We start from the raw sequence: 19,607 nt of genomic DNA on the forward strand, positions 1-19,607 counted from the left end.
CTCACTTGATAACTATTTTTTCTAACTCTTGATCACAGAATGTGGTGTTTCACTTTTCTAACTGATCCCAGTTGTGCATTTTGTGACATAAATTTCATTTAAGACACAAAAAGTATCATAAGGTCCCAAAATGACATCATGCATGCAACTGCAATCAGAACAGCAAAACTAGACTTGTCTTGTGCATCTACGAAGTAAAATGTGTTTTGTGCTGAAAAGTGTCTTATTGTGCCACAAAATCAAGCAAATATTTCTAAAAAACCCAACATAGTGGGTCTCTATAACACATAATGTTTTATAGAGGGCAGTTAAGACTATCACTTTCAGTGTACAATTATCTATTGACCCTAAATGCTGCATGTAAATCCTGCAAACTGTTAAAGGGTTAGGGGTTAGCCTTTGGTGATGTGTCTAATGAATAAGAAGCTTGATCAAATATTTAATGAAGTGGTATTTTCTTATTAGCCACAATTAGCAGTGTGATTATGCTTGTGTGTGTTTGTTTACCTCTCAGGAATCTACTCTACTAAGTCCACAGTGTTCTCTCAAAGTTGGACAGCTGCTCTATTTCTTCCTCCAACAGTGTGTGCATGCATGCATGTGTTTGTGTGTCGTCTGTTTGTCCAGAGATTAGCCACAGAAACTTTCTCATCACTCAGAACCAAGCTGCATTCTGGGTATGGGTTGTCCCGCCAACCACAGTCTTTGTCTGGCACTGGATCTGTATTCACACACACTCGCACACACACACAGACTGAGGGGAACCCCAGATTCTCTGAAGAATGAGGCTGTTTTTAGCTCATCTAGGTACAAGGCTTTTGTGAGGAAATTCAGCTGCCAAGCTGAAAGAAACCCATGGCCTTCTTCACTCTTTGTCCAAAATTCAAATGACTTTATTATTGGGGCATATGAGTAAGTATGTTTCACTAATCTTTTCCTGGTCCTTGATTCAGTTTTGAGCTCCTTGATGATTGCATTTTACAGGGGTACAATTACTTTGGTATTCAAAACTTTTTTTCAGTAGACTGGCATCAATATCCAGAATCAATTTTATTTTTTTATTTTTTACAGTAACAATTTAAAATGTAGAGGGTGCAAAGCAAGCCACTTGGATATTTCCCCTCCATCCCATCATCCCCTCTGCTTACTGTGGCTGTAATGCGTGGCCCGTGCAGCTGAGCGTGCAGTATGGCATCATTCACATGGTTTCGGACCGCTAGCAGTGCCAACTCCATGCTGTTGTGGTTGCTGCTTGTTGCTAAAGTGGCGGCTAACCGTTGGAGCAATACCACCAAACTCCCCCAGGGGGCACCAAGCTCTGATACACCCACCTAGAATAGATGAGAATGAACAGGAAAAGAAGAGAAATGAGAAAAGAGAATACGGAGTGGGGGAGAAGAAATACAAAGGTGACAGAAGTGAAGAAACTGAGATGTGAACTGTGAGATGTGCATGTACATTTCTGTAATACCCACTTGGTAATATGCAAAACCTTAAAATCAGTCAATCAAAAACAATTGTGCTTGAGAAGACTGGCAGTTTTTTCATGACAGGATAGCCAAGACAATATTTCCCATAAACCAAACTGTTCCTTTCACAGTAAGAATGTATTGCACACTGTGTTTTTTCTTTCTTTTCCTCTACTGAAGAGGATAAACATGTTTTTCCATCACACTTTCTTTGCATCCAAGAAACTTTCAAGCAGGATGAACAGTGCCATCTTCCAGTTTTGTGCTATAAAGAAGCCTCTCTGTTGTGGGCACTGTTAAAGCTGTCCAGCAAATTTCGAAGCAGCCCAGTAAAATGCGTGGAAGACACTGCCAGTTCTCTTGGCAATACTCTTGTTATTTGTCGCTCTGAAACTTAATGTGGGAATGATTTATTGATGATAAAATGCTGTGAATTACTGACTCAGTAATGTGAGAGGTGGCAGCATTACAACAATTTTTCACTTGCCCCTCCAGAGGCAGAGGGAAACACAGACTCCCTGAAGCCTCATATGCATCTAAAACAGTACCGGCTGCAACACACACACTTGACCTGAATAGAATAACATCAGATGAATGTTTAATATATAAAAAACTATTTAATTTAGACGTGGCAGGAGGTTTAAGAACAAGTTAATTTAAAGGGACAGTTCAATATTTTGGGAAATATGCTTATGTTTTCTTGCAGCTCATAATTCTCAGTAAAACCACAAATCGTCCTTTTTTCATTTGTGCATATGGGCACTGGTAGCTGTATCTTTGAGCTTCCAGTTTTTATTCTAAGCTAAGCTAATCAACCCCCAGCTCCATATTTAGCACACAGTCTTTCAAGACAACAAATGAGTGAATTTCCCCAAATCTTTAAATGTAGATTCTAATGGGGTGAAGAGGCTGAGACTTGTACAACACTTTCTAACAACAAGTTCACAGAATTTAATTCTGGATTTTATCACTCTCAGTCTGTACAATATCATTATAATGGGAACTTACTGTAAACAAACATTAAAACAGAAACACATATCCAAACAGTAAATTCAACCACTTACCAGACATCCTCTCATAATGTTAACACACAGTCCCGTGCAGGGCCGTATCAGTGTTAGCCCTCTGCAGTGGGAACAGTACTGCATCCTCACTAACCCTCGGCCACACTCTCTTGATAACGTAGCCTTCTCGGTCACATTCACAACCTCTCCAGCCAGTCTGAGCAGTCGGCTCAATGCCCGACCTGCCCGGAGCGCACGGGACAGGCTGCTGACCAGGAGGCGAGGATGGGGTCCAAACGGGCTGACATCTTGCCGCGTCAACCTTAGGCAATCATCATGAGTGGTGGAGGTGGAGGAATAGGACTGGAATGACATGTGGCCAATCCCAGGGTTGAGCAGACGGCGGTAAACCAAAGGGAAGAGATCATTGTAGAATCGACGCACAGTGTTGTCCAGTGAGGAATCGGAGTCTCCGGAGAGTTGGCGTTTGATGTCGCTGAACAGCTGCAACACAAGGGGGCGACAGTCGGATGCCAGAGCGGAGTAGGCGCTGTCGAACAGAGAGCTGGTCAGGTTAGATGTGAAGGACACGAGCGACTCAAAGGTCTCTGGAGAAAGAGAGAGGACAGAGCGACAAGGATTATATTCTTAGCAGACCATGAGAAATCATGAATATTAAGGAAGGAATATGTAAGTGTTTGCACAGTTATCTACTGTTAGCAGGGATATCCAGTTTCTTCAATGTTTGTCTAATGACCCATCATCATACTGGACTGGGAAATGTCTGAGTACCAAGTATCCCTGAAAGCTAGCTTGCTTGGCCAATCCAAATTAATCCAGTAGAAAAATTAGGGCCTTGCATTGTGAATTAGCAATTGAATGAGCAGCAACTGTCTTCTATGAAACACATGAAGGAAGGCTGCCACTGTTTTATCAGTGAGACATAACAACTCACAACTCACTTATCTAAGCCAAAATTATCACACATGGAATAGCTTTATTTGCAACCATATATTACATTATTATTATTTTACACAAGTACAATTATGAGGTACTTTTACTTGAGTATTCCTGCTGCCTGCATCTTTATACATCTACCACACTACAATAAATACATTTTAAAAAATATATAAAACAACAGTAGTTTACAACCATTTTAGCTTGTCTTATAAAAACAGTGTGCAGTTACGGCTTCTTGTCATGTTTGAGATGTCTGTGAGCTGTTAGCAGTTCCACAGAGACCTCCTCTCTAATCTTGTCACATGGTTTAATTTAATTAAATGTTCAAATGATCCAATATTTCACAAGAAGCAAACCTTAGACAAAAATTCAAAATATGAAAACAGATTTGTGTGTCAGAATTTTGTATTCCCTCTTCCCTCTCCCATTAATCATCTCATGACTCCTAATATTTCTCTTGTGACCCTTTGGAACGGCCCAACCACTAGGATTGGGAACCAATGAAGTAATTACCCACCAATTACCCACCTGTATAAGATGTCGTTAAAACTACTAACTCACCCAACTACAACAGTAAAATTCTGCTTACACAGTGATGCATTAGTATTGACAATACAACAATTTATCAACTACATGGTACAAGTTGCTGCAGAACCAGTACTTTTGAAAAACATTTTTCTAGTAATACCTCTATACTTTGATTTGAATACAGGACTTGAAATGGAGTACTTTTACATTGTTGTATTGTAATTTTTAAAGGATACGAGTACTTCTTCTGCCACTGCTGCAGCATGTAGGACTTAGTGGCATCTTGCGGAGAGGTTACAGATTGCAACCAACTGAATACCCCTCCCCCCTACCTGTGTATGTAGGAGAACCTATGGTGGTCATCAGATAACGTCTCTAAACCCAGTGTTTGACTTGTCCATTCTGGGCTACTGTGGAATCATCACAGTGCAACTGGTCCTTTATAATCGGTCCTTTTAGCAAACATAAAATCTCTGGATATATGGTACATATAACACATATACAGTGTGTTATGTAACTCATAAACAGTAATTCTGCATAAACGTGTTGTGATTTCAAATAGTTGCACAACTGACATAGATCCACGTCATTCCCACGTTACATGTAGCATTTCCATATCTGTGTGTATATTAGCTTTTCTTGTTACACACTCTGTGTCTAACCGACCTTGGACTGACTTTATCCTGCCACATATGGGCCAAAATAGCTCACAACTTAATTCAACACTGAGCTCATTTTCACTAGCCTGTTATCTATAGTCAGGTGATAATGAGAGGCCCAATCTCATGATCCACTGTGTTTCCTATGTCCAACAGGGTCTAATAAAGTGGACAGCACCCTCCCCTTAACAGAGGCTGTGTGCCCGTTTGTGTGAGCATGTGTGTGTGTGGCTATGTTTGAAACTTGCCAAGTAAAAAGGGTGATGTCAATCTGCTGGCATCTTGACACACACAGACCACTGGGAGTAAAAGAGAGAGCGAGAGCGAGAGAAACCAATCTATCTGTGACTTTCACCAAGTCTCTCAGTGAGTCAGCGGGCATGTTTGTGAGTGTGTGTGTTCATGTCATCTTCGTATTTCACTATCACAGCTGCAGCCACCTGACTCTCCAAGTGACAGCATTTTATTAGGGGATTAATTAGATAACTCACAAATGTACTAAACAAGGAAATCATTACATAAACCAACCGCAGCATTTCAGCTGACTGGGTATTAAAAAGCATGCATGTTTTTCCTTATTTAAGGCCTCCAGTGCAGTTTACACAGCAGTGACAGTGTTTTACTTTAATAAATGAAAGAAAGCAAGTGAGCAAGTGGAGAAAGAAAAGTGGCTGGGGAATGAAATTTTCAAGCAGCAGTGATGGGGCTCCTTAGACTAATGCACCGAGTGAGAATGTCTCACTTTTATGTGTTTGCATACCCATGTCCTGGCAATAGCAACTCAAATACAGACGGCATCGAGTGACAAGGCAAAGACCGCTCTGGGGTCATGTGATTGGCTATTTGCCTTATGTGATTGGACAACAGCTGCGACATGGAGAAGAGGGCACAAGGGTCTTACAGTGCCAGGAGAAACACACGCAAGCATGCAGACACATATTCACACACACACACACATACACACACTCACAGACAAAAGTAATCCACAGGGTGTAAATGGAGCCTGAGTACAACCGCTCTGGGCATGTCTCAGTTTCTCTAGTGGGTTATAATCACTGTGCTTTGGAGAGAAGATCCTTTGAGATTTAGCTCAGCTGTTGAGGAACACTGCTGTTGTGCAAATTTCGTTTCATTTCCCAAATCACAAAAAAAGCACACTTTCCACAACAATTGCTTTAGCAGTTCGGGTAGCTTTTGTTGTATTTGTCCATGTTTTGTGATATCTGACACACCTACCACAAAAAAAGCTCCCATGAAAAGTGCGAACAGAAAGGTCTACAGCACATGGTTTCTGATTTATCAATTTATCGATTTATCAATGGCTAGATGTTAATTAGAAAATGTGTATTTTATCAGGGTGAACTGACTCCTTAAATGTTTAAATTGTATTGTTTAAGCCTGGTAAATTTCAAGTAAATGCAGCAAATTCCAGACTTGTTTCCTCTTTCTTGCCGTAGTTTTGGCCATGGCCATGGACCCTCTTTGTGTATGGGAGTTTTGCATTAATTTTACCCATGGATGGTTTGGACATCCATTGGGCATAAATAGCAGCTGAAACTGAGCCTGAGTGCATTCAGATGAGGCAGGGGAGAAGAGAGTGAGAGACAGAGAGACAGAAAAAAGAAAGCATGAGAGGTAAATGTTTGCAGTGTCTGTCTGCTAGGTTTCATCAGCTCTATCCATCTCATAATCTCCACACTACATGGGCATGCACACACACACACACACACACACACACACACACACACACACACACACACACACACACACACACACACACACACACACACACACACACACACACACACGTACACACACACACATTCATGCATGTAAACACATACACACTAGGTCTCTCTCTCTCTCTCTCTCTCTCTCTCTCTCTCTCTCTCTCTCTCACACACACACACATGCTCACAGAGACTGGTGAATAGCGTTGAGAGACAAGTGGACAAGCAGAGTATTCTTCCTCCCATTCAGAGCAGCCGTTAGAGACCGGCTGTTGCCCAGGGCAACAACACTTTGCTGCGGATACGTACTGAATGTAAACATTCTCCGTCCCTCGCTCTCTCATTGGTCAAGAACAAAACCTGATTATTGCAGCGACAGAGACAGACAGACGGAGAAAGAGAGCGGAGAGTTGTAACAAAGTTTTCCGCTGCTCCCTCTGAGAGTTTGCTCTCACAAAGACTCAATCGAACATCAGTTGTTTGTTTGGCTAGCCACTGTGGCGCCTCACAAAATAAACTGGCCTCGCACCACCACCCTGACACAAACTAGCCATTTCATGATGAACACACAAAGTGAGAATGACAGGGGGGCTACAGGCACTTGACAGAGCTGTTAAAACACCAAAATCGTCACTGTTATTAAAGTCACTTTGATTTGGGTCCTTGAATCACCCACAGACATTTCTCTCCAATCATTCAGTCAGAAAAGTCACAAAATAGCGAGAAACAGCCATCACAGTTTTACAGAGTCCAGGATAAATGATAATGACATACTTGTTTCGTCCAATCAACAACCCAGTATCTAAAGATATTAAATTAATGAAGGAAAATGTATATATTTGAGAAAGAGGAACCAAAGAATGCTTGCTTAAAAGATTACGTAAATAGGTAATAAGCTACCAAATTTGCTGATTAACTGATCGACTGTTGTGACAAATGGTTTCAGCACCTGTTAAAAGAGAATACATTCAACTGAGGAACAAAAACACATATCAGTCTTTGTGTACACTGTATACATTGCCCTCCCTCGACACCTTCCCGCTACAATCTTTTTTTGATTTGCTGGGCAAATAGAAAACTTTTTTTTGTCATGTCATCATCTGCCGCTTATCTGGGTCCAGGCCCAGGTTGCGGGGGCGACTGCTGTCCAGTCCCCAATGCACCGAAGTCCTTCGACACCTCCCACAGGTGGTGGGCCCATGGGAGGTGGTGCCATCCGGAGTGGGGCTCAAATGCACAACCCTGATAGATTGAGTCCCATGCTCTACCAACTGAGCTAACCGGGCAGCAACATTTTTTTCAATTCTTATGTTTTTCTCTTCAATAATGTATGGGAGAAACAGCACCACTTCCTTCCTCTATAACTCCCTCTCCTGTACCTTGGTAGGCCTTGGTGTGTCCAGCGATCAGGTACTTGAGTTCGAAGCTGTAAGACTGCATCTTTTGCTGCGTCTCACTGCGAACAGCTGCCATGTAGCTGTCCTCCATCTTACTCGTACAGCAAGTGGGCCCAGGGTTGATACACACTCGGAGCGACTCATCTGAAAGACACAGATGTGGGAGATTGGTTCAGTCTGAGTAATTTCACCTTAGATCTGCAGATATTTCCAGTGACAGAGAGGCTCAAACTCACCCAACACAATGCAAACCTTTTCTTTGATCTTGGTTAAAAATTTTCAAATGTATTCATGTTTCTCAGGATTAATAGAGACAATAACATATCTAATAATTATTTAAGACTTCTCTAGAATAAATGTTCAGAATGAGTTCCAAAATTACATTTGTGTACTTGGGCTTCTCAAAAGACACTCAGAGTTTGAGATTTGTTGTTTTGAGCTTTATGCAAATACTTTTTCCTGTGTATTACGAATAAGTAACTCAGCAAAAATAAACATCTTTTTAATCAGTTCAGTTTGTTAATCCATTTAGGGACCTGCAGTCTAAAAGCATTTAGTGCACAAGGCTTTATGACTTATTAAAAATAATTTTACAATGAGTCTGTTGGGACATGACATGATGACATGCACAGTGGGTGACACTACACCGCTCACACCAGAATATGTGTGTGTGTGTGTGTGTGTCCGTGTGTGTGTGTGTGTGTGTGTGTGCGTGTGCGTGTGTGTGTGTGCATGATGTGCAGGAGTCTGACTTTGGTGACTGCTGTAAGCCAAGCTGTCAAGCAGCTGACTGAGATCAAGGGAGAGAGACAGACAGATGAGAGAAATGGGCCGTCCACCTATGTCTGACCTGACATGCACACACACACACACACACACACACACGCAAACTCACACACACCTGTGTCAGATTTGAGCTATTCATATTAGCACTGGCTGACCATGGGATACATAACTGAGATAGTTGCTATTTATTGGTAATTGTATGTATTGCATTCCTCATTTGCAGTTAGGACAGCAGGTTGGTTGGAAGCCTGACTGCAGCCTGACAACAAGTCGTTTGTGGATCTTGTGCCAAGAATCTTTAGTGTAACTGGTATTTTCAAGCCCAATGATGAAACCTCAGGCTCAACTATCCATCAAGAATTTTCAGTGGATAGTTTAGTAGAAATTCAACAACATTTCCAAAACCACGTTTTTTTTTTTTGTTTGTTTGTTTTTTTTTTGTTTTTTTTTTCCAGTTTAAATCATGAAACAAAAGACGACTGACAGCACAGGGAGTGGTTCATGTGTTCAATCAGGTGCAGGACGTGTTCATGCAGATGTCTTCATCAACAAGAAAACGGTCCATCACCTGTGGAAAACCTAATTATAACGACATTTTTCTGAAGCTGATTCATCCATGGCCCACAGCAGATCAATGAATGCCAGACCAAAAGACCCAGAGACGCTCAAAGCTGGTGAAAAAATGCTACTCGCAACCATCTATAATTAGCCGACAACTCTGCCAAAGATTGCTAAGGTCACCACAGTATATTGCTAACTAGCTGTCAACAATCACAAAGACAAGGCACACTGCCAGTCAGCGCAGTAATAACACTAACATCATAGAAATATAACAACACTTTATTCGGTTACTTTGTCTTACTGCGGTTTTAGGAACAGTTAAATTAATTTAACACTGACCTTTCTCTCTCTTGCAGCTGATTGCATGAATATTTTGCATTATCACTTACTGTAATTATCACAAGGATAGCTTTTAAGTTATGTTGAGGCTGCAAGGACCACCTTCCTCGTTTTTGTTTTTTGGGTGCAGTTTTGTAGAAAAGAAAGATCTCCCACTCAGCAATTAAGAAATGGTTGCACACTTGCAAACAGACTGCAGGTCAGTAATAATGTACAAAGAGACTCACTTAAACTGGAAAAAAAATCCAAAATGGGCATTCATATTTAGAAAACAGAATCATTAACACCGCCACTTATAACTTGGCATGCTTTCAATAGATCTATATGAGCGTTCCATACTATTTAGATTAGTTTTCAACAGAAATAGCCTCTCTCCACTAGGTGCTGGCCTATGCGGCACAGTGATGATCTCTAATATCTGGAATTTGGCCCTGCATTTATAAAGCTATGGGGGTAAACCCTTTGAGGGCTACATGGCACAATCACATCAGTGTTTTTTTTTTCCTATCATACATCTCAGGAGAGATGCTAACTTTAATTTAACACTACTGAGGTTAGTAGTGATCTTATGTATTTCCAGTGGTGAATGAAGTATTTGGATACTTTACTTAGTAAAAATACTCAATTAAAAGTCCTACATTCAAAATCTCTTGCATAAGTAAAAGCACATAGGTATTATCAGTAAAAAATGTACTAGAATTAATGTAAAAGCAGTCACTATGCAGAAGAATGCTCCTACTAGTGTTATGACATTATTTTTTCCGATGCATTAGTATGCATGCACCATTTGATGTAGTGAGATGGGTCAAAATGGAGCAAGTAGCCTTTATTTAATAAAGTGTTCAGTTATTTTATTTATAACATTATGTTGCAGTTAATAAACTCATTATGTGTTTTATATTTAAAATCTTGAACTGCAAATTAATAAAATAGTTATGTAAATAAATGTAGTGGAGTAAAAAGTCAATGTATTTCCCTTAGAAAAGTTTGGAGTCTAAATTAAAAGTAGAAAAAGTAGTTTGGCTACTTCAAAATGTACTTACTGAAGTACGTGCTTCAGTAAGTGTACTTAGTTGTAACCCACCTCCGGTTATTTCATGTTTCTTTTTAAAACTTATATAAAATTTCTAAGATAATACTTCCAAAGGGACTGACTGACCTGTTCCCGGTTTGTCTGGCACCAACTCCACGGGGCCTATTTGGCGCATCATGTAGGCTGTCTTCACCTCATGACAGCTGTCTGCATCGGCTGATCTACAGCCGGTCTCCGGTAGGAAAACAAAATAAAGCAAAATCACCCAAAACAAGTCCACGTTTTGAAAGGCTGCACGGAACATCGCAACATCTCAGTCTGAAGATAGAGACTCTGGATGTTCAGTATGAATTCCTAAGTGTCCCGCACGGTGCAGTGTGGCTGAAAACTTCATCTGCAGCCAAGTGAGTCTGTCTGGAGCCCACTATCAGGCTCAGCGCCCTCCTCCTCTCTCTGACTCTCTCCCTCACTTCAGCTCAATTACTTAATTGACATGTGCACCCACAGTACTTTCTAAATACAGCTCCGTTTGACAACGCGTGGCTGTTATTAAAGAAGTTATTGCAATGTTCACAATAACTTACTGCAGTTAAGAAGCCGATAACACAATGGGAGTTTGTCAGAGCAATCATAAGGAATTAAAGCAATGTACTTACACCCCCCGTTCACACAGGCTATGGGGCTGTACGTTTATTTATTGATTTTTTAATTGCAGTTATATGTCTCATTTTTTTTAAACAGCTGCTGCATCAAATTGGGTCCATTAAACTAAACCATGGGTGAAGTGTTAGAGGAAAACACGGCTTAAAATGGAACATGGGTGCCACCTGCTGGTCACTCTGGGCCATAGCAGCCATTTTGACATTCGTGATAAAATGATTGTGGTCCATGTTGACATGATTGCATTGCATCATTTCTGCAGATTTGTCAGCTGCACATTCAGGCTGCCAATATTCTGATCTACCACTTGCCAAAGATTTTCAACTGGTTTGAAATCTATATAGTGATTGGGGAGGCCACTGAACCTCACTGAACTCATCATGTCATGTTCATGAAACTAGTTTGAGACAACTTTTGCATCCTGGCATCAAATCAAATCAAATCAAATCAAATCAAATGCAGCACGTGAGCATTTTACACAGTTAACACAATAATAGCATAGAATAAAATAGCATAGGAATACAATGAAAATGATCGTGCTGGAAGTAACCATTAGAAGATGGTAAATTGTTACCATAAAGGGATGGACATGGTCAGCAACAATACTCTGAGAGGAGGTGGCATAAAACCATAAAGAGCCCAAAATGAGTCAAGAAACTTTTTGCACACCACTACAGCAGCCAGGACTGTTGATACAAGACAGGATGGGTCCATGGATTAATGCTGTTGATGCCAAATTCTGACCCTTCTATCCTGATTCTGAAGCACTTCAGTATTTTCTTTTCGTGCCAGTTTATAGTCCCATTGGCAACTGAGTGCTACTCTGATAACGCCATATACTAGTGTGTTCCGTTTGAATGACATTGTATTTTCTTTCCCATGGGCAGTGAACGCATCATGATGCGTGTTGCGGCCCCTTTAAATTCAATCTCCCGCGTTCCAAGTTAGGCGGAAATAGAAAGCCTTCTTTTCTCTATTTAAGCGCGCCAACAAAGACTCACACAGGAGGTCTTTCTGTACTTTATTCACTGCACACCAGACCGCCTGTTTAACTCTATCCATCGGTTTTTACCGCCGTCCCGAAAAGATGCCAGAGGAAACGTCCGCCGCGTCCAGCTCTGGGAGGTAAGAGTCGCTCGTCATTTCTCTCTGTAGCCACTAAAGCGTACGCTGGGAAAACACGGCTAGCTAGCTGTTAGCCCCTTAGCTAACGTAGACGACCTAGCGTGTTTAGTATCGGCTGCAAGATATCTAAGATTAGACAAACGTGCAGCCACTGAGTGTCACTGTTAAAGAAGCAGCATGGTTAACAGCACCTGATGGTGGCTGCTGACGCTGCTAACGAACAGCAGTCACCTCAGCTAGTTGGCTAACAATCACACGGCGCTAACAACAATAAGCCGTAGCTAACATCTCCGGACGTAAACTCAGTGAGTCAACAGTCAAACTTTGGGAGTGTCGACCGTGGTTGTACTTCAGGAAACTTGTTATTGACGTTCACTCAACTGAGGTTTGAACTTTTGCAGTGTGGAGGAGAAGCCGTGCTCATCATCGTCAGCTGCAGCAGACAGGTGAGTGTCCGCACGGCAAACAGCGCTGCATCTGCTCACAGTGTTAAACACATAATATGCATGCGTCTTTTTCTTTTCCCCCAAAAAAGTTTTTATTAGTCAAAATAAATTCCATTTCTTCACAGCACAAACTGGTTATTACGATTGACTTTTATATAAGGAAGAAGAAAAAGGAAAAGTAAATAATCCCAAAAAGAGAAACTAGATAAAAACAGCAGATTGAATTCTGTTTTCAAAAGTTTTTGGTTATTTTGCAAATACTCCTGATTTTGATGAAATATGGTTAATGAAAATATGTAAAATCATGAAGGAAAAGAATATTAGTAATCTTTTACTAAGTAAGTGAAATGTTCCCAGTAGTTAAAAATACAGTCTTGGTTTCTATCTAATCTTGGTTTTTACATTCACTCCTGTGTCACAGGTACTGTGAAGTTATTCTGATTTACAATGGAAGAAGCGATGAGTGATTTAGTTTCATAGAAGCACAGTTAACATCAATGTGTGTGTGTGCGTGCCTTTCTTTTTCTGCAGCTCTGTCGACGTCATGGAGGAGGCAAAGAAACTGATTGGCACAGGGAACAGACATCTAGTGATGGGAGATGTCGTCTCTGCTGTCAGCGTTTTCCAGGATGCCTGCAGCATGCTGTGAGTACTTGAGGCTAAAGAGCTATCACTGATTCGTATAAAGTAGCTGGTATCTCTGCAGTATTTACCCATTTTCTGGCTGTTTTCAGAGGCTGTATCAGTCTGGATGTGTGTCTGTGAAATTGAAAGTTTCTTTACCAGCTTGTGTTGTATTGAGCCTGAAGAGCTTATTGAAATGAGTTCAGATCATAACCTCAGCTAGTAATTGCATTCCAGTAGCATGGTTTTGATTAGGTAATATTAAGCTGTACTTTGACCCTCTCAACAAAACATGCTCCAATCAATGCTTGTGTGTTGTCTTTCTGCTAGGGCTGCAAAGTATGGAGACACTGCAGATGAGTGTGGTGAGGCCTTTTTCCTATGTGGGAAGTCCCTACTGGAGCTTGCCAGGTTGGTTAAATTGCTCCCCATAAAAGTAAAATTGTTATACTTGTTATACTAATGTTATACTTTATGCAAAGTGATGTTACTCAAAGACTAATTTAAATTTGATAAAAGTTGATGATACATTGCTTTATGATAATTTTATTTTATTTTATTTTATTATGTTTTATTTTATTTGTGTGGTATTTTCCTGAGCCAGGATTCAGACTAAAGTTCAAGGGTTGAATGTAGAAAGGCAAAGTTCTGACTAGAAAACTGTTAAAGTGGGTTCTGAGTGAAAAGTTTTGCACTTGATACTTTTCACTTCATTTGTAAGCAGTACCTCTCTTCACTTCGTTCTAACTTGATGGTCTTCATTTTTGTGTTTTGTTTTTGTTTAGGATGGAGAACAGTGTCCTTGGTAATGCCCTGGAGGGAGTCCCAGAAGAATCAGAGGAAGAGGAGCAGCCTAGCAACTCAAATATTGAGAGTGCAAACAACCTTGATGGTCAGTATCTTAAACGGTTTTTGAATATCATTCAGGGTTGCCTGTTTAAGGGAACAGGATATGATTTTTATATAGGCTCTGCTTGGCTAAACTTTGTTCAGCTTTTATAATGATTGTCTTTGATTACATTCCCCTACTGAGAAAATAGGTAGCCTAAGTTTCAAGCACCAGCTCACAGAATATGATCTGAAGGACCTCGCTGCCTACATGGTTTACAGTTTAGTGTTTCTAGATCTCATGCACTTAAAACCAGAGTAAAGGGTCAGTGTGGCTGACTTCTATTAGATGACACATCAATAGAGTATCAAACAGCAACACGGCATTGGAATACACACTTCACACAGTGAACATGACCTATCAGGCTAATGTCAGTGTTAGGGAAAAAAAAACAGTTTGGGATGTATATATTCTGACATCTATTAAGAAATCATTTCTCATATGATACTGTGGTGCAGAAAAAACTAGAGATGAGCTACGAATGCAGGTCTATGATGCAATGGCCGCGCAGGAAGAGACTGAAGCAGCCAACATCAAGCTGAAGTCTGAAGATGCAAAGAGTACTGCTGAGATGAAAACAGAAAATGGTGTGTCCCCGGTCAAACGTGTGAATGGGTCAGAGAAAGCCTCAGAATGCCCCGTGAATGGGGAAGAGAAGAGTTCAGTCCAGGAAGCTACAGTGAGTGGAGCTGAGAAGACCCCAGGTGCTCCTGTGAACGGTGTGGGGGAAAGTCCGGCTGGGTCTCCTAGGAAGGAAACTGTAACAGAAAAGGTACAAATTGTTAAAGAGCAGAATGGGCAGGCGAGCGAGGCAAAGCCAGAAGATGGGAAATCCAATCCAGAGGCTGAACATAACAAGGAGGAACCACAGGGCAGTAGGTGTCAGAATACAGAGCACTCTTGGTGTGGATGGGTTGAGCACAAGCTGGGTGTTTCTTGATACAGAATGTTAACAGGTGACGGAGAAAGCACTGGAGCTTACATTCAGTTTCTGCTTAAGTCACTCTACAGAAATGCGAGTATCCAGCTCTGTGTAGTTATACTCATGTTGCTTCCACAGATGATGACGACGACGATGATGATGAGGATGATGACGACGACGATGAGGATGGGGAGAGAAACGGTCAGGATAAGGTGAGGTCCCATGTGAATATATTCCTTTTTATTTTCTTTTTTCGTTTGTTTGTGTGTGTGTTTTTTTTTTTTTTTTTTTTTTTTTAAATGTATGCCTTTCTTTTTAGGAAGAAGAGGAAGTTGGGAATTTGCAGTTGGCCTGGGAGATGCTGGAGGTGGCTAAAGTCATCTATAAAAGGTAAGAACAACACTGCAGGCTGAAGTTAATGGCAAATTAAGAACAAAAACACAGAGTCTAGTACATCGACATTAAAAAAAAAAAAAAAAAAAGATAATGATAAACTGGTTACCTGCATACAAATCCAGATTTCATCTTATTATGTATATATCTTATTAGTATGTATCTTATTTGTATATATTATCATTCGTTCCCACAGAATGGAAGGCAAAGATGAACAGCTGATGGCAGCCCAGGCATATCTGAAACTCGGAGAAGTCAGTGCTGAGTCAGGTACGTTTCAAGCACTTCTTGTGGAGTCTTAGATTGGGCCCCTCACAAAATGTAAACGCTCAGAGATTCTGTTCATCACCTCTCTAATAGTTTGTATGTATCGGTCTATTGAATCATCATTTGATATTTGTTGCCACGCATTCACCACTAGTGTGGCAACTAGTTCCGCTGTTTCTTTGTTTTAAAATGCCACAGTCTAGAAGAACTAAATGTGTTCCCTTTCCCAGGTAACTACCCCCAGGCACTAGAAGACTTCCAGGAGTGTCTTGCCCTGCAGCTGAAGCACTTGCCTCCCCACAGTCGTCTGCTGGCTGAGACCCACTACCACGTCGCCACCACCCTGTGCTACATGGACCAGTACAGCCAGGCCATCCAGCACTACAACAGCTCCATAAAAGTCATCGAGACCCGTCTGGGTAAGGGTTTGTTTGTCTGGAGAACAGTGTTTTCAGAGCTGTGGTCTTGTTGTGCACATAACCTTCAGTGCTAACTCATTTGTAGATAAGAATGAAGGGTTGGCTGGCAGGTGGTTGGAAGAGTGTGGGCATCTCTTTGGAAAATATGTCTGAGCATAAGTTGAACACAATGGCAACAGATTGCGTTGATCCACGTTGCTCTGTTTACTCTTCTGTGTCATGCTTTTGTGTTGATCCCATTGTGTGTGTGCACAGCCATGTTGCAGGAGGTGATAGATGCAGCAGAGGGAGCAGATGGGGCAGCAGAAGAGAAGAATGAGATGGAGGAGCTGAAGCAGCTTCTTCCTGACATCAGGGAAAAGGTGGAGGATGCCAAAGAGAGCCAGAGAACAGCCAGCACCGCCTCCCAGGCCATCCAGCAGACACTAGTGAGTATACAGGATAACAAGGACTGATACAGTGTGCTGGGATTTAAACCAGCACTGTTGTATATTTTGGTGTGCCAGGCTTTGTACTGATGGTGGAATTTACCAGTATACCAACTGTGCATTTATACTACACTGAAATACTCTTCCTTGTCAAATGACACAAAAATCGCCATCTTGGCTCTGGGTAACTGACTGACTTCTTGCAGGGCGGTGCCTCAACCTCATCAGCATTCCTATGTGAAAATGGGGGGCCCTCCTCTTCAGCAGCATTTGCAACAGCCAGCCAGGTAAGGACATTGTATTGGTTCATATGATCTACCCTCACCCCACACCCCCAAACAAAAAACAGTCAAACCAAACTTTTCTGTTTCAGATTCCAGTTAAATCATCTGCCAGCACCTCGTCCTCCAAAGCAGTCTCAGACATCTCCCACCTCGTCAGGAAAAAGGTGAGGCCGACCATCTCTTCTTGCCAGCTTCCATCAATCATCTTGATCACTGTCAATTTTATGACGCATCAGATGTCGAAGTCCAGCCAAAATTTGAATGATTCTACAGCTTTTCTTTGTGTGTGGGTTTGTTTGTTTTTGTTTTTGTTTTTTTTTCCCGCTGGGCAGAATCAAAACTCACATTGATCATGTAATAACTGCTGAAGGAATCAAAACCTTCACGAATGAATCCATACTGGAACTGTAATCTGCACATAAAAACTGACAGTGTACCACTGCCTGTATGTTGTGAGGTCCATGTGCTTGCCTGCTTTGGTTGTAGGGCTGTGGTTAAGCTAATGTGTTGTGGCCTTTGTGTGACCTGTGCAGTGACTGAAGTGTGACTTGTGTTGGTTTCTGTAGTGTAGTTGTGGCATGTGTGTGTGTGTGGGTGACTGCATAGCGGTAGAGCTTTAAACCCAGAAATCGAGCTTTGATTTATGGGCTGGCTTGTGTGCATGATTCATGAAATTATGTTTGTGTTCTTGACATAACTGTAATTGGTGATGGCTGCTCATGTCAGATACGGTTTCCGTTGCGCTGCTGTAAATGTCAACCTGAGAGGCTGTTTGCATTGAATGCAGTTGTGTACAGAAGCCTTCAGTCTTCTCTTCCTCCCCCTTGTCCTGGTCTTATGTTTCTACACAGAGGAAACCAGAGGAGGACAGCCCAGTAAAGGACACTGATGCTAAACAAGCGAAACAGGAAGCCACAGTTAATGGCAGCGGTGACTCTAGTGCCAGCAACGGCAATGGAGTCCAGGAGGGAAAATCACAGGAGGCGAGTGATAGGCTTATGTCTTGTGCACTGATATGTTTGAACAACAGCACTCGAAAGACTGCGTTGTGACAATGCTGCCCGGCCTAAGTGGAAGGGACAGCCTAACAAACAGTCGTTACTGTTTGCCTATGGTTTCTGGTGGCGATCCAGTCATATCTAATGTAATACGGGTTCAGGTTGTCAGTAGTTTTAATGTCTGATGTTAAATTCTGCATGTATGGAGGAAATCTGCCTCTTAAAGCCGCATCAGAACTGCATGAATGCAAACTTGGACGTTGGGAGGAGTTGTTAAACATGATGAAACTGCATGGGATAAAATTTGTCTCTTGGATCTTTTTCTTTTTTTTTTTTTTTTTTTTGGTGCAGCACAAGCCATACTTGATATAAAAAAGACTAGAATTTACAGCTAAACTCACTTCTCCAAACCCCTGGTGAGTGGCTTTCATCTGTATAGAACGAAACAATACTGTTCATTCACAGAGCACCTCTAACTAGTGGCATAGCATCAGCTGTTACTGTTGTTCTAATACAGTCCTTTAATTGTCAGAATGGTCTCCAAACAAATCATCTATTTGCATTACTTGAGGCTCACAACTCTCTGTATAAATTGTCTGTGTGCAGTTTGCAAAAAGGAACAAGTTATTTTTGTAACAAGTTCTGATTGTAGAGAAAACCGCAGTGGTGAGAGCTCTTACAAGAGCCATACACAACCAGCCGGCAATCTGAAAACATGCTGATGAGACCATAGAGATGATTGGCAGGAAGAAAACCGAATCCCTAATATGTGAGTTGCTTTCTGCTGTTATGTTAAGTGTGCATTTTTTTTATATATTTGTTTTCCTTTGTGTCCTGCAGCCTGCCAACCAGTCAGCCTCTGTTGAGTCTTCAGCGTGACGGTCCACGTCTCTTTCCTGATCTTCAATACCAGCACAGCATGCCTGTCCAGCCCCTCTCCACCTTCAACAATTTTGTTTCTGTAAATAAGATCCATTTTCATAGATTTGTCTGTCCAGTTTTGTATACTTGTAGTAAAAAAAAAAATACAAAAAAACAAAAGAATAAAGAATTTGCAGATGTAACTTTGTATCACTGCAATTTTTTCTTTCTTTTTCTTTCTGGGAACTTTCAACTTGATACTGTTGTGACTTGGCCAAAAAAAAAAAAAAAAAACAGCTGTTCCTGTTACAAGAAATGAAACATGCTGATAGTTCAGTGGCCACGCTGCTTTGCCAATTTGAACGCTTTGTCACTTGTATTAAGTTAAACTTGGGTTAATGTGTTTGGTGTATTCCTACATCAAACATAAGTACTTAACATAAATTGAGAATGTCTAGAATTGGGTTTTGCCACAAGAATTAATTTATATTTAGGTTTAGTGTACAATGCTTCAATCCTATTTTTCTGGTTTTCTTAGGATCTTATACTTAAGTGAGCATCTTTGAGGTTTTGACTGTAGGTCCCAGAAAATGACATTTGCAAACATCACCAGGTGCTGGAGGAGCTTGTGGTGGGCATTTGTTACCATTCTCTGACATTTTACAATAATTTGATGCAGGAAATCATTATTTTAATTGATCGGTATTTAGCTGCTGCTGTAAAATATACCATTTTGACACAAATGGGCCCTTTTGGCAAAATGTACAATTAAAATTTAAAATGACATTGTTAAAATCCCTGTGCTCTTTTCCATCAATGTCCTGC

The 19,607-nt window shown here is 41.1% G+C and overlaps 2 protein-coding genes across 5 annotated transcripts in view; one reads left to right on the forward strand and one right to left on the reverse strand.

The window, feature by feature from the left end:
- LOC121183622 (glypican-5-like) overlaps positions 1-10,770 on the reverse strand; it is a 45,676-nt gene extending 34,906 nt beyond the window's left edge. Inside the window, exons 1-4 of the mRNA XM_041040771.1 lie at positions 10,593-10,770; positions 7,730-7,891; positions 2,534-3,081; positions 1,149-1,331 (exon numbers count right to left, since the gene is read on the reverse strand). Of these exons, the coding sequence (XP_040896705.1) occupies positions 1,149-1,331; positions 2,534-3,081; positions 7,730-7,891; positions 10,593-10,770 (1,071 nt within the window). The remainder of the gene's footprint in view (positions 1-1,148; positions 1,332-2,533; positions 3,082-7,729; positions 7,892-10,592) is intronic.
- Positions 10,771-12,064: 1,294 nt separating this feature from the next.
- Positions 12,065-19,577, forward strand: LOC121183915 (nuclear autoantigenic sperm protein (histone-binding)). 4 transcript variants are annotated; one of them, XM_041041225.1, is made up of 15 exons: positions 12,065-12,251; positions 12,653-12,697; positions 13,229-13,342; positions 13,652-13,732; positions 14,107-14,213; positions 14,669-15,085; positions 15,211-15,344; positions 15,452-15,522; positions 15,722-15,795; positions 16,023-16,211; positions 16,467-16,639; positions 16,846-16,926; positions 17,013-17,087; positions 17,775-17,906; positions 18,762-19,577. In XM_041041225.1, the coding sequence occupies exons 1-15, from the start codon at positions 12,214-12,216 to the stop codon at positions 18,798-18,800; spliced, it is 1,770 nt and encodes a 589-aa protein (XP_040897159.1). In that variant the 5' UTR covers positions 12,065-12,213; the 3' UTR covers positions 18,801-19,577. The 4 variants fall into 4 exon arrangements, with proteins under 4 accessions (XP_040897159.1, XP_040897160.1, XP_040897162.1 ...); XM_041041226.1 differs by having other exon boundaries at positions 15,271-15,344; XM_041041228.1 differs by lacking the exon at positions 17,775-17,906.
- The last annotated feature ends 30 nt before the right edge of the window (positions 19,578-19,607 follow it).

The sequence above is a fragment of the Toxotes jaculatrix genome, chromosome 6 (assembly GCF_017976425.1).
Source record: "Toxotes jaculatrix isolate fToxJac2 chromosome 6, fToxJac2.pri, whole genome shotgun sequence".
In the NCBI taxonomy this organism is placed as follows: domain Eukaryota; kingdom Metazoa; phylum Chordata; class Actinopteri; family Toxotidae; genus Toxotes; species Toxotes jaculatrix.